The sequence below is a fragment of the Choristoneura fumiferana genome, chromosome 4 (genome assembly GCF_025370935.1).
Source record: "Choristoneura fumiferana chromosome 4, NRCan_CFum_1, whole genome shotgun sequence".
Lineage (NCBI taxonomy): Eukaryota > Metazoa > Arthropoda > Insecta > Lepidoptera > Tortricidae > Choristoneura > Choristoneura fumiferana.
Window position 1 is genome coordinate 10,832,143 of NC_133475.1, and position 15,146 is coordinate 10,847,288.

At 37.5% G+C, this 15,146-nt stretch overlaps 1 protein-coding gene across 1 annotated transcript in view; it reads left to right on the forward strand.

Annotated features, from left to right (window-relative positions):
- Nucleotides 1-15,146, forward strand: part of LOC141427452 (uncharacterized) — a 266,714-nt gene that overhangs the window by 36,790 nt on the left and 214,778 nt on the right. Inside the window, exon 2 of the mRNA XM_074086932.1 lies at nt 6,075-6,230. Coding sequence (XP_073943033.1) covers nt 6,185-6,230 — 46 coding nt within the window. The 5' untranslated portion in view covers nt 6,075-6,184. The remainder of the gene's footprint in view (nt 1-6,074; nt 6,231-15,146) is intronic.

Sequence of the window (15,146 nt, forward strand, 5' to 3'; positions counted from 1 at the left end):
ACTACACCACCACTGGACAGTGACACAGACACGAATTTCTCCTATGCACCACATATCTCAGCTTGTTTGTTTTCATATTTAGTCACTTAAGCAGCGACACTAACGACATCTATGCTGTAGCCCTCATCGAGAAACTTTCAGCACCCCATTGGAACTAACCGCTCACCCGGACAAGAGATGTCGTTATTAAGCAATCAAATTAAGATTGGTTTTTTGGAATCTTTTTGTATTTTTTATTTCAATTCCAAATTTTTTGTTACTTACGGTCATAAAAAATTTGGAATTGTAATAAAAAATTGATTGATTTCAAAAAACCAATCTTGTATAGATGTTTGTTAACGTCTTGGTTTAGGTAGGTACTCGTGTTGAACGTGCGTAATAAAAAAAGTAATAATATTGAGTTTTGTATAGAACGTCGTTTTTTTTCCTCGCATTCAAAGTGCAAAGTAGTGTTTAACGTGAGACTAAACAATCATAATGCCATTATGGCGTGTTTTAGTCCCTTGTTGAACAATCTACTATTGTCTTTATCAATGCCTTTAATTGTTATACCGAAAGCCTCAGACTCACAAATTGTATTTTTTGGGTTTCGTACCTCAAAACGGAATCCTTATAAGATCTCTTTATTGTCCGTCCGTCCGTCCGTCTGTCTGTCAAGGCTCTTTTTTCTCGGAAACGCGTAGAGGTAGCGAGTTGAAATTCAAAAACCATATACTCAGATCTAGAGTCCCTTGAAACTGTGCAAAAAAAAACAAATTTCTAAGTCAACGCAATGCAGTCATTAAAAAAGCTGTTTCCATACAAATTGCTTTAACCGAAAAATTTATAGGGTACTTGTCCTATAAATTTGAAATTTTGTACGGAGGTAAGTAGTTCTTAATACTTAGCACAATCAATAAGAAAATACTGAAAATGAAATAAGAAGAAGAAAGTACTGACTCGCTTTTTTATTTCACATTAGTTTAATGCTAAAATGCAAGTCTGCAAAGCAAGTTTGCAGGTGGTAGGAAGGTCCGCCCGGATGGCTACCACCATCTTTTTCGCGAATCCTGCCGTGGAGCAGCAGTGCTTGCACTGTTGTGTTTCGGCGTGGAGAGTAAGACAGCCGGTGAAATTACAGGCACTTGAGGTATCCCATCTTAGGCCTCTAGGTTGGCAACGCATCTGCAATACCGGTATTGCAGATGTTTATGGGCGGTGGTGAACTCTTACCATCAGGATACCCACTTGCTCGTTTCCCATCCAGTTGATTAAAAGAAAAACATTTCGTTGGTGTATCAATTTCGCTATGATTTCTTGGCTGGCAGATGTATCGAATGTCAATACAAGATCAGTAGCACAAAGGTTTCATGCTGGTGCGCTATTCAGTTTCTTTAACTGTACAATAATTACAGTATTTTTTTCAGTTGACTAGTATACAGCGTGTATTTTTGATACTACCTCAAACATTAAGAGCAATTAGTGATGGCCCTAATAATCACATTTTATAGTGTTTTAGTAAAAAAATTAGACTAATTATTTTCCTCACAAAATTAATTAACAAGCAATGTATCACTACGCCATACTACTTTGTTTTTATTCAAAACGTCGCACTTGTTGACGTGACAGCTGTCACAGAACGCTTCTCTCTCGTATCAAATTATTGTACGCATTACATTGCTGATCGAAAAAATTTCAAAAATTAATTTCGCTCTGGTAGTTAATTCTAAATTATCAATTTGTTTTGATATCGGTTCACAGCACTTAAATCTTCGTCTGGTTACAGTTTGAGGTAGTATCAAAAATACAAGCTGTATATTAGTATATTAGATTATGATCAAAGCCAAAACAAATATAAGAACGACCCGTAAGATGACTCAAAAATAATTTCTGCTTCAATTCAACCCCAAACTTACAAGGTTTCAAGCTTCGCGATCTTCAATTTATGTTGTGATGAAATTTCCACAACTCATTTATTGAAGCCTTTTTCATTTGATGTTTGTACTATTAACAGTTCCCAAAGTCTATGTTTGTATGTCGGTAAATTAATATTTACTTACTTACCGATACTGCCGTATTGATATCACAGCCGTATTCAGATAGTTAACTAATCAAATTAAATCGGAGCCCGTTTGATTACAGATTACAGTAATGAATATAAATATGGGAAAATGTTTAAATGAACGTCTTAATATTTTATCGTTTGTTTGTTTATTCTATTTTTTTTCTTAATATTACTTAAAATATACAGGTTGTTTGGCAGTCGGATGTAGGGGTTTTAAGGGATGACAGTTAAGGTTATTCTGAACATTTTTTCCACATTTATTATTACCCGACTGCCAATTAAAGTCAAAGTCAAAATCAAAGTCAAAGTCAAAATATCTTTATTCAATTTAGGCTATAACAAGCACTTATGAATGTCAAAAAAAAATCTACCACCGGTTCGGAAAAACCTCTGCTGAGAAGAATCCGGCAAGAAACTCAACGAGGTATATATATATTTTTTTAAACAGATTTACAATATTATTAAATGATATGTATACATCACAAGTATTTAACACAACTTTATTTTTAACACAGTAGGTTCGCTATTTGAAGGGATCGCTAATGCGGATCGGAATTATTTCCAAATATCCCTGTCCATGATATAATCATTAACTTTATAATACGCCTTTGATATTTATGTCTTCTTGACAATAGATCTGAATTTTGTATCCGTTTCATTTGTAATATTTTTTGGAATTTTATTATAAAAACGTATGCAATTTCCCAGAAAAGACTTTTTGGTTTTAGCCAGTCTGTAAGATGGAACTTTAAGCTTCCCTGTGTTTCTAGTAGCCTTTGGCTTATCGACGTTAGTGGGAAAATCACATATGTTCTTCCTAACATACATGATTATTTCAAAAACATAAAGCGACGGCAGGGTTAGGATATCTGTTTCCTTAAAAAAAAGATCTTAAAGATTCACGCGTCTTCAAATTATAAATTGCTCTAATTGCTCTCTTTTGTAAGATAAAAATTGACTCAATGTCTGCAGCAGATCCCCATAAAATAAGGCCGAACGAAATAATGCTATTAAAGTAAGCAAAATACACCAACCGTGCCGTCGCCACATCGGTTAGCTGCCGTATTTTCCAAACTGCAAAAGCAGCAGAGCTCAATCTACCCGCGATTGCTGTAACGTGAGGTCCCCACTGCAGTTTAGAATCGAGCGTTATTCCTAAAAATACTGTTGATTTTACAAATTCAATAGTTTGACCATTTAACTTTATATTAGAAACTGAATTCGAGCTAGATGAATTTATCAACGAGAATTTAATACATTTAGTTTTCTTAGGATTTAGTAACAAATTATTGGCAGCAAACCATGCGGATATCACGGACAGGGTTTCATTGGGCTCAATGAAGTCGGTATCTTTTCTACTAACCTTGAACAGTAAAGACGTGTCGTCAGCAAACATAACTATACCCGACTTTTGGCTTACCATATAAGTAAGGTCATTTACATAAATAAGATACAAGAATGGGGCAAGAATGGATCCTTGAGGCACTCCCATTTCGACCACAGATCCCTCCGATACCGTTCCGTTAATCGCTACCTTTTGCTTTCTTTGTGTGAGGTAAGATTTAATGAGTTCTAAAGCGAGGCCACGGATGCCATAAAAATTTAACTTACAAATTAAAGTATCAAAAGCTTTCGAAAGGTCGCAGAATACACCTATAGCGTCATGTGATTCCTCTCAAGCTTGCAATATGAATTTAACTAAACTATGACCCGCGTCTGTAGTAGACCTGCCTTTTGTGAATCCGAACTGCTGTGGATGCATGATTTTATGGGTATTAAAATGCGAGATCATTTGCGTCAGCATTATTTTTTCGAATATTTTGCTAAACGCTGATAGGATGGACACAGGACGATAATCAGAGGGATTATCTTTATCACCTGATTTGAAAATAGGACTTACTTTACTATATTTCATCAAATCTGGAAATACGCCTTCATCTATACAGCTATTAAATATAAATGCTAAAGTTGGAGCAACGACATCTAAAATGGAATGTAGAACCTTAACTGAGACGCCCCACAAGTCTTCCGTTTTTTTTACTTTCAATAATCTAAAAGTCTTAATGATGTCACAGGGAGAGACATGCGTGAATTTAAAATTACTTAACTTTGGAATAGATACATTTTGTTTTAAGAGCGATTCAGCTAACTTTGAGGAAGACGCGAGACATTTTGTCGTTTCGATGGGGATTTTCATCATTCTGTATACTGGGTTATTCGAGAGACGTGAGCATGAACAACTCTACATCCCCAATTTATTTGCAGACCATGCTCTTATTAATTAAGTAAATAATTTAATACTTTTTGTTTGCAACTTTAAAAAAAGTTATATGTTGCCATACATACTTCGGGTTTGTCAGTTTGTGTAGTACTACTTCCCGCTGGCTCAATTTTTTTTTTTTTTCCTCCCAAATGTATTTTTTCCTGTGTCTCTCGTATCTTCCCGCAATCGGCCTGTCCTCCACTACTTTTTTCAGTTACACCTATGGAATGTAATATAGCGTTATACAGGCTTTTGAGAGCTTGCAAGTAATAATATTTTCTTTATAAGTATCCCATAGCTGATACACATGATATTGAAAGCATTATAAAGCCAGTCAACTGTTTAAGCCTGTGAAAACATGGGTTCAGAATGTGGAAACGTATCAAAGATGTTAAAGGAACCATCATTCACCTCTCTGGCCATCCACGTTACGATACCTACATTCACACAAATCATAAGACTGGATAATTATGTCAAGAAATATTCATATATATCAGTGATCAGATCAGTATTTTGCCTTTGATAACTTTGATAAGTAGTCAGTGTAAAGGCCGTGCCGCTTTTTTGCTCGACTTGGCGAGGGAACTATCGTGCCCCCAGATACGACACACATGCCAAATGATAAAGATATTATTTCTTGTGCCTATTAACTTTTTCTTTATTTAGTTTACTTAGAGCCTATTTATATTGCAGAAACTAGCAACAGTTTTTTTCTTAGTCTACCAATTATTTTTAAATTAACTTTAGAACAAGAAGGAGGTTATTACCTCAGAACTAATGAATCTACAATAGTGAACCGATTTAAAAAAATATTATTTTTTGTTTTGAAGGGTATATTCGTACTTTTCGTTTCATCAAAAAGAAGAAAAATACCATCCAAATCGTAAAACATATAGTACGAAAGTAACAAATCGAATAGAGTTTTTGTATGGTTTTCTTTTTGGTTAGGTTGCTTTATTGGTTTTTCGATCTGGCTTACTGCTAACACCACTGGAAAATATAGTGCTCAGTGCGAGAAACAGTGAATTTTCTAAATCTGTACATTCTGTAGCAATTTTGAAATACATTAGCAGACGGATGCAGCACATGTGCTAACATATAACCCCACTTAAGCTTAGCGGTTTTGATTCCCACATCCACAGATCTGGTACGGGAGCACAAAAATAAAAGCACAACCGTAATATGCATGAACCAGCAATGTAGCCTGGTTTTATAATTATGTATTCTTACATCCACAATCGGAAAAATTTCGTTAGTGATGTATTTCAAATCGTTCGGTAGAAGACAAAATACCTACTATTCTTATTGAACATCATAAATCAATAATATAGTTAAATTACAAAAAAAAAACAAGGCAAAGAGCGAGGGACTTCAAATGACTAGGTACATAGTTTCTGTAAATTTCATGAGTACTTACTTGCCTTCGTAATAAACTTATTAAATAGATTGCGAAAAGTTGAGAATGTAGAAGTTTACTTTTTTTAATGTAAAATTTGTGTTTGTTCAAATTGCTTATAAACATGCTCCACGGCCTTATTAAGTCTTACTACTAACTTATTTTGTTTAGTTGTGAAGCAAAACGATCACTTAATCTAAAAATCTAATCAAAGGGTATCTTTAATATACTTAATAATGTCATTATTAGGGTTCCGTGCCTGAAGGGTCCAAACGGAATCTGTCTGTCAAACAGTCTACTTTTATGTTTACTATGCCATTTCGATATGATAAGCTTCATGCAATAACGGTACTTACCTATGTTGTTTACAGGTATCTGGCATAACCACGAGAACATGGTGGCGATGTGCGCAGGCGGCGCGGGCCGCGGCCGATAGTACGACGGGGGGCGCGCGCGCCACCCCACCCAACGGCCGGCCGCCATGGGGCGCGACAAAAAGTCGCCCGGCAAGACCGACTCGCAGAAATGTAAGTACCTACATAAGGCTGCCTGTCTACTGGGAGTGGAACGGAGCGAGGGAAGATAACGTCCAAAAATCCCTAATTAGTTTTTTTGGTTTTAACTGTAATGATGTAATTTTTTTTAGTGTATTGGCACCGGAGCAGAGCGCGGGGGTGATGCAGAGCGGAGTTGCGTAACTGTGTATGTTTACAGGCGCAGAGCTACAGAGACACAGCGGAGCGGAGCGAGAAAGTAATGCAGAGCGAAGTTTCGGATGGTTTTTCCATTCGTGGAGCTCCCTCGTTTCTCCGCTCGCGCTCATTTCTTCGCCCCGCTTCCCACACGCTCGTTTTTCCACCCAGCTTTCTGGTTTTGTGTGCATTTTTGAGCTGGTTACCAACTCCCTGTCCACTGAAGAGGAGCAGAGATTTTTTGCAATTCTATTTTGTAAGGGAAATGTCAATGACTCAGTGGCCTTTTTTTTTATTCGACTGGATGGCAAACAAACAAAACTAAACTTTTTACTAAAACACTATAAAATGTGATTATTAGGGCCATCACTAATTGCTCTTAATGTTTGAGGTAGTATCAAAAATACACGCTGTATACTAGTCAACTGAAAAAAGTACTGTAATTATTGTACAGTCAAAGAAACTGAATAGCGCACCAGCATGAAACCTTTGTGCTACTGATCTTGTATTGACATTCGATACATCTGCCAGCCAAGAAATCATAGCGAAATTGATACACCAACGAAATGTTTTTCTTTTAATCAACTGGATGGGAAACGAGCAAGTGGGTCTCCTGATGGTAAGAGATCACCACCGCCCATAAACATCTGCAACACCAGGGGTATTGCAGATGCGTTGCCAACCTAGAGGCCTAAGATGGGATACCTCAAGTGCCAGTAATTTCACCGGCTGTCTTACCCTCCACGCCGAAACACAACAGTGCAAGCACTGCTGCTTCACGGCAGGATTAGCGAGCAAGATGGTGGTAGCAATAAGGGCGGACCTTGTATAAGGTCACCTGCATATATTGCCCATATATGCCCTATGTTGCCCATGAACAACATTGCGTTCACTACAACCCTCATACCACCTAGGAATCTCTAGCCTACTGTTACTTTGTCAAAATGATGTCTTGTTGTGTCGGCACAAAGTTCAATTTGAAAATTTCTGATGTAAACATATAGAACTTTGCAGGTGAGGCAGCTTCGCGAAGCTGACCATTGTTCAAACACTGAACGCAAATAGATAAATGATTAAATGGACTAGTTTGAATCCATTTGGGTCCGTAATAAATCAAATGTCACTGGAACTGTTATTGAGTACGTATAATTTTCTTTATAATGTTCTTAACGGTTAATAAATATAACTGACTGACTACTGGTTTATCAACGCTTAGCCATAACCTTTTACACATTTCTCTTTAGATATTTGTCAATTATATTTTGTTTCTTTTGCTTTGTGCTTTGTGTGTTTGCTGTGTGTTTTTTTTGCTTTGTGTGTTTACGTACCTTTATCTTGATATACCTACCTTTGATCTTGGAAAAGAAAATAAAAAGGCGAGCTATTATTGTCTTAAGTATGAAATAGTTTTATGAAACTAATGTACTTAGAAGCCTTAGAAACAAGTAAATTATTTATATAAGAGAATTAAGCATATTTTACTCTGAAAAAAAAAATGTACTGCCAAAATTATGTTATGTTAGGTAATTTTGTATATTTTTTTGAGAATATTAATAATCCTCCTTCCTTCGGGTATTTCTGTAATGGTATGTAGTCAATAATGGATATTTATCTCTAGACAAAATTCCTTTGCCCAAGAGTCAATTATTAATTTGTCGTTTTTGGTTAAGCTTTAGTACTTTTTATAGGAATAAGTCAAAATATGCCATTTTGAGGTCTTCTGTTGACTTAATTAATTACCAATTAATTTACAACGAAAATACACTTAATTCTTCTTTTACATAAAACTGACTCGTGATTATCGTGACATATCTTACCTGACGAAAAGTGCAGATGAGGCCAAAGGTGTATCTGTGTTCAGTAACAGCTTATTCACTCTAGCCTTGAAGAGCCCTAGATTTGATTTATGCAAAAATAAAGAAGAATGGGAGCGAATTCCATTCCATTCCATTCTTTAGCAGTTCTAAATAGGTATTTTCAACACACAATATTTGGTGTGGGACGCTACCTGTACACAGATACCCTGACGGCGTCCTACCTACCAGCAACTACCAAATGTGCGGGGGCGGCGGCAGACGCCCGGGAACGCCTCAAGGTCACAAAATATAGCTGTCTCGGCGCTCAATATCATTTCTTTGCTTTCGGCGTCGAGACTCTAGGTCCTTGGGGTAAGGGTGCGCTAGAGCTACACAGGGAGCTCAGCAATAGGTTAAGGGAGGCAACAGGCAACCCTCGCGCCGGCAGCTTTCTCGCGCAAAGAATCTCATTCGCAGTTCAACGCGGGAATGCTGCCTGGGTGATAGGCCCACCTCTCTTTTTTAATTCAAGTTTTAGTTTTAGTTGTTTTAATTTAGTAGTAGTTTTAGTCCTATGGATATTTTGTATTTTATTATATGTAATTAAACTTCACTTTGGGTGGTATTAATTTTGATCTCAATTAGAATAAGTCCATTCATGTGGACGATTTTCCATTTGTACTGGATGACAGGACAGTAAACCTGTCTATATTTCTACTTAAGCATCCATAAATTTTCCCTAGAATAGGTTTTCATTTTCCGCTCGCGTCTGCGAGTTGACGACTGTAATCTGTAGCGGAGCTTAAGCCCTATCTGGAGCCTTATCTACAGGATGCACCCCCATTTGTGGCCGTAAACGGTTATTTTATGAAAATGCTATCGACAATTTTTATCGACACCCCCGTCACTTAAACTCGCTGTTTATCTGCTAACTATAAAACTTGATACTGCCCGAAACGACCAGCCTATACTATCTCCGTTCCACCGTACTACCAGACGTGGGAAGTGACTCCATCCTTAAAAGCGCTTCGCTTTATCTTTAATAATGCAGACAGACAGGAACGGGATTCACTTCATATAAGCTGTAGGACGTCCACTGTTGGACATAGGCCTCCCCCATAAATTTCCAGTTGCTTCGATTGGATCCACCATGAACCTGCGGCTTTAACCTGGTCATCCGTCCATCTCGTTGGCGGACGTCTTCCGCTACGCTTGGCGATCCGCGGTCTCCATTCCAGAACTTTACGGCTCCAATGGCCATCTGTTCTACCTGCTATAGTGAAAGTTATTTGATTATGCTGTCACTGAACCAGGAGCTTACATTTTTAGTCTCATCTGCACTAACCATCATCGTCTCAGCCGTAGGACGTCCACTGTTGGACATAGGCCTCCCCCACAGACCTCCAGTTTCTTCGGTTGGCAGCGGCCTGCATCCACCGTGAACCCGCAGCTTTAACCAGGTCATCCGTCCATCTTGTTGGTGGACGTCCTACGCTACGTCCGCTCTCCGTGCTATATGGCCCGCCCATTGCCACTTCAACGAGCTAATTCGCTTGGCTATGTCGGTGACCCTTGTTCTTCTACGTATCTCCTCATTTCGATCCCGTAGAGAAACCCCAAGCATAGCTCTCTCCATAGCTCGCACTAACCATCGGTTGAGACTAAAGTCAGGTCAGTCAGTCTTATATAAAATTACGTAGAAATACGTTAAAAACGCTGTGAATATAAGAATAATACCAACTAATCACATAACGTCATTTGATGAAATAACTCAGTCTGTTTCAGCTTTACCACGCATACCCTTTTAAATTAAATTTTATTTAAACGCAGACAAATAAATCACCACCTAAATTGTTATTTATACGCATTTCGGAGCACTGAGGAATTTTATGTTTCCAATAGCGGCGAGAACCTCAATTCGGCGAGTCGGAGATAAATATCAATTTGTCGAAAGATACTTTTTTTCCCAAATGAGCTACGTAAATCTGGTGTAAACCGGCTTAGAATATTTCAAATTTATAAACCTAGGGTAAGCAGAAAGAAGATAATTCATATTGAAGAAAGAATCACAGACAAAGGTCATCCACTCTTTGAGAATTGGAAAAGTGGTTTGAAATATACCGTCTTAAACTGATGAATGAGCCAAATGACCTACGTAAATCTGATGTACTCGTAAACCGGCTGAGAATATTTCAAATTAATAAACAGGGTAGGCAGAAAGAAGATAACTTCGCTTTGAAGATAGAATCACAGACAAGACAAAGATCATCCACTCGTTGGGAATCAGAAAGGTGGTCTGAAATATACTTTCTTAAACTGTGCATGCGTAGCGTGATTGATCGGTTTTCCGGCTGTCGTCGATCTAACATTTGACACCCGGGGTAGAGGGGAAGCTTCGAGCTCATCGGTTATCTATCGCCTCAATATCACCTACCTACTTAGTATAAAGTGTTGAGAGCTCCGGTTTTTTATCTCGATAAGAACATTCAGAAACAGTTTTCAGGTACAAATCTTGTGCACTTGGTCCTTAAGTGTAAAGGTTCGCGTTTAAATTGATGTTTGCAGCCGTGTTGCTATAGTGCTACAGTGCCACTCACGAGTTTTTGAACGCTTTTCTGCTTCTGCGTATCAATTTTATATAAATAAAAATCAATTCCTAATTGATTATAAATGCATCACGTGATATAACGGCTGCTTACATTTACTTATTTTTTATTGTTTTTAATAATTTACCAGGATAAGGTGTGTATGGGAGAAAATGTTCGATAAAATGTACGGAAAATGTTTGGTTAAAATATTTCCAAATCGAGTGAGCGAACCAAAAGAGTTGATCTCATTTTCTTCATTAGTTTATATGTTACCGAGACGGGCAGCTAGTATTAAATAAAGCACTTTTCACTTTTCAGTCCATGTTGTAATATTAACATGGACATGGATATCGAATGTGCGCCATATCAAATTATACGTGACACGAGAACGCTACTAAACGTAATAGGTCCCAATATCGTCAGAGGTAGCTCTTGCTCATAAAAGTTTTATTACGTTCTTAGATACAGGGTTTTCATATATTGCCAGCCATAACTTGAAAGTATTAGTTTTTTAATCTACTACGTAGACTCCATTCTGAGCAGAAGGCTCAATAACATTGATAGAGTAGAGGTCACCCATCTAGTAAGATGCGACCTCTTCTACTAATCAGCTTACTCTACTAGGTTCTAAGTACTATTACTATTTATTTTTACTACTATACCATACTGTACTATTACTATTTATACTACTACTATTTTATTTTTACTGAACCTACATACTTTTAATATACAGAATTAGGATTGCGTTTGACCACAGTCACGCCTGGTGGTAAGCGAAGATGTGGAATTACCTACCCTAGATTAGAAGACGGCTAGATTTTACACGAAAGTTCAACCGTAAATGGATTATGTTGACAAATGAATCGTTAATTTTCGCCCTTTTAAATATATTTCAGTAAATGGTCGGGTTAAAATTAAAAAAAAAAAAAAACCTGAAAACATTTTCAGATTTCCAGTAAAACTAACCTAAATGAATGAATATACCGCGTTAATTTTAAAACGTTTTAAATCTTTTCTACGTCTTAAACTTTCACTTTAAAGTGCAGACAAGAGAATTTAATTTATTTTTATTACAGTTGATTGACAGCCTGTCAGGTATTTCCCTTTGGAAGGAGCCTGGCTTTCCCATAATTCTGCTAATCATCGTTTCATGGTGTCGAGGTGTTTTTCCGGAGTTACCCGAGCTAGCCAAGGGTTGCATGCTACTGTAGCGGTTTTTCTGATGTAATCAGACTGTTGTAATAATCAACGAACCTCAAAAATGCAAATTAGACGACCGGATGGCCAAGTGGTTAGAGAACCTGACTACGAAGCTTGAGGTCCCGGGTTCAATTCCCAGCCAGGGCAGATATTTGTATGAATAATACGAATGATTGTTCTCCGGTCTTGGATGTTTAATATGTATTTAAGTATGTATTTATCTTTATAAGTATGTTTATCTATCCGTTGTTTAGTATCCATAGTACAAGCTTTGCTTAGTTTGGAACTAGGTCAATTGGTGTTAAGTGTCCCATGATACTTATTTATTTATTTAAACTTTCATTAAAATCGAGCGTCCCCCACCTCCCTCTAAAATCTACCCACGGAGGGAGAATTTTTTTTAAAAAATCGAGATGGTAGTAAGTATGTCAAACTTACAAGGAAAACTATAACGGTTAAGTTTTCTTGAGAATTATTAGTAGTTTAAGAGTAAATAGCAGCCTGAGGTATAAAATATATGTAATCTGGAAAATTCCGTACAAAATAAGAAAAGAAAAAGAAGAGAAATTATTTTTTTCGTAATGTCTACGGAACCCTATTTCGGGCGTGTCCGACACGCTCTTGGCCGATTTTTCTTATCTTGTTTTTCTCCATTAGTTGTATGTTGTATCGATCCCTATCCCAAAAATTGAATAACGTGCAGATTTATATAGGCCACAGTGAACGGAATGGCGTCATCCGTACTCAACAGACTCCTGTGACCTTCATCAGGACATCAGACTCGATTCCATTTGATGTATTTTTAGACATTATTGCTAGAGGATCAAATCTTGTAAGTTCATTACGACCCATTTTCAGTAGTCGAATTGACTTCAAATTTGGCATACTTTCTAATATAAGGTTACGTAGGCTACGTATAAATTAATTTGGTAGTGAAATTCTGATGGTCCGGCCAGGATCATTAGGAGTCTCCGCAGGAAGTAACTCCTCAATAATGAATGGCATCGACTTGAAATTTGGCACGGAGATGTAGTTTGAATGAAAACGCAGTACAACCAACAAATCCCTTAAAGGGATAAGTCCGCCTTTGTACAACTATCTTAAAGTTTGTCAGTTGTATTTTGTTAATTTTCTTTGTACAATAAAGAGTTTACATACATACATACATACATACATACAATATTACAGTCGGCAAAATTCTTGTATTAAAAATATGAATTGGTCAAAACTTATTTGGTGTCCGAGTTGACCATGAACCGCGCGCTATATTCCGTTTAAACGCTGACAAGTCTCTTATAAATGGCGATAAGTTTTCACTTTGACGGCACCCCGGATCCGCCTTGTCGTGTTGCGAGACAGATAAATGGCTTTATTACAAGCGAACGGTGTCGGGATCAGTTTTCGCTTTCCGCCAACCTTTGCCGGCTCTCTATTATCGGTTGCCGTTGATTTTTGCGCAGATAACTCGGAAGGATATATTATCCTTGCGCTGGAGTGATGGATTTCGTCTACGTATCTAGACGAGGCACATGCTTACATGTTGTCAAATGTGCTTGTACCTATTTTGAAATTCATGCGAAGTAAATATTCGAGAAGGAGAGAGAAAGAAAGAAAGCAAAAACATTAACCGAGGCAGTGATATATTGTCAAGGAATGGTCCCAACTCAGCATGTTGTCAACCTTGCAGCCGACGCTCTTCTGTTGGAACCAAGAGAGAGAGGGAGAGAAACATTTATTTACACACTAGCCGTTACCCGCGACTTCGTCCGCCTAAAATTCGTTTAAATTGCTATCCCGCTGGAACAATGCAATTTTCCGGGGTAAAAAGGTCCTTGTCCTTGTTTTTTATGTATTTCTCCGGGATTCAAACTAGGTAGGGTTTAGACGTGATGAAGAAACAAACAAACAGACCTACAAACTTTCGCATTTATAATATTATTATTAGTGGGATAATTCGATAAAAAGAAAAAAGACACTAGAAGGAAAAAAAAAAAAAACCCGACTGCTTTAAAAAAACCTAAAAAGAAGAAAACAAGCCTATTGTCTAGAACTCTGTTAGGAGTAAGTAATTTAAACTTAAACTCGGGACCCGTTAATAATTTTTTTTGAGCTGGTCAACGATTACAATTTTATCCTCATCTCATACTATGTGACAGAAAGAAGTGGTGAAAATGATCTTGGTTCCCAATCCGTTAGACAATAGGCCTTTGACCTTACTAGCCGCAACCTTTATAACCTAACCAACAAAAAGTTGGAAAACCCCCGACGTTGTCACTTCAAAGTTCAATATCTCAAAAACGGCTGAACCGATTTTGATAAAATATGTCTAAAACCATCGCTAGAAATCCAGCTTTAAAAAAACACATTTAAATTGGTTCACCCGTTTAAGAGCTACGGTGCCACAGACAGACACAAAGACACACATAGCGGTCAAACTTATAACACCCCTCTTTTTGCGTCGGGGGTTAATAAAACAAACGAAACTCGCTCAACTCAATTACATACGTCGGTTTCTGCTATGTCACCGTAGTTGCTTCGTCCTCCTTTGCTAACCCAACCGATGTCAACACATAAAGGCTGGTTAAATTGAGATATCTAGTTCAGTAATTCCAAACTGGCTGAATAAATGTTCCAGTCGGCACTATTTGAAATTTAACGAAGCCATTTATTCTTGCAACGCCCGGGGCTTGCCAGCCCAGTGGCTGATGTCGCCTATTACTATTGTTACAATGTGGTATAAAGAAGACAACTAAGTATAAAGCAGGTTACTAGTGTAAATAGACTATTACTTCGGTATACTGCGCCGACATAAACGTGCCGTGCACTAATGAGCGTTGCACATACGGGTATTAAATCGATTTACGCGGCCATAAGTCAATTCCACAAAATGCACGACAGGTAAAAAAACGAGTACTTCCGGTAAGGTTACAAACTAGTAGATATTATGGGTTCCCTTTATCTTGCATAATATCGATTCTCCGAAATGTAATGCCTTTTCGGCGAAATATGTTTCGCCAAATTTGACTTAGCAACCAACCTTTCGCTGAAGTTTCATTTGGCAAACCAATCGTTGGCATAACTTTGCATCGCATTTTTCTTATTTCGCAACATTTTTATAATGCAAAATTTTACTCCATTGCACTTTTATGTGGCAAATAATTATGTAG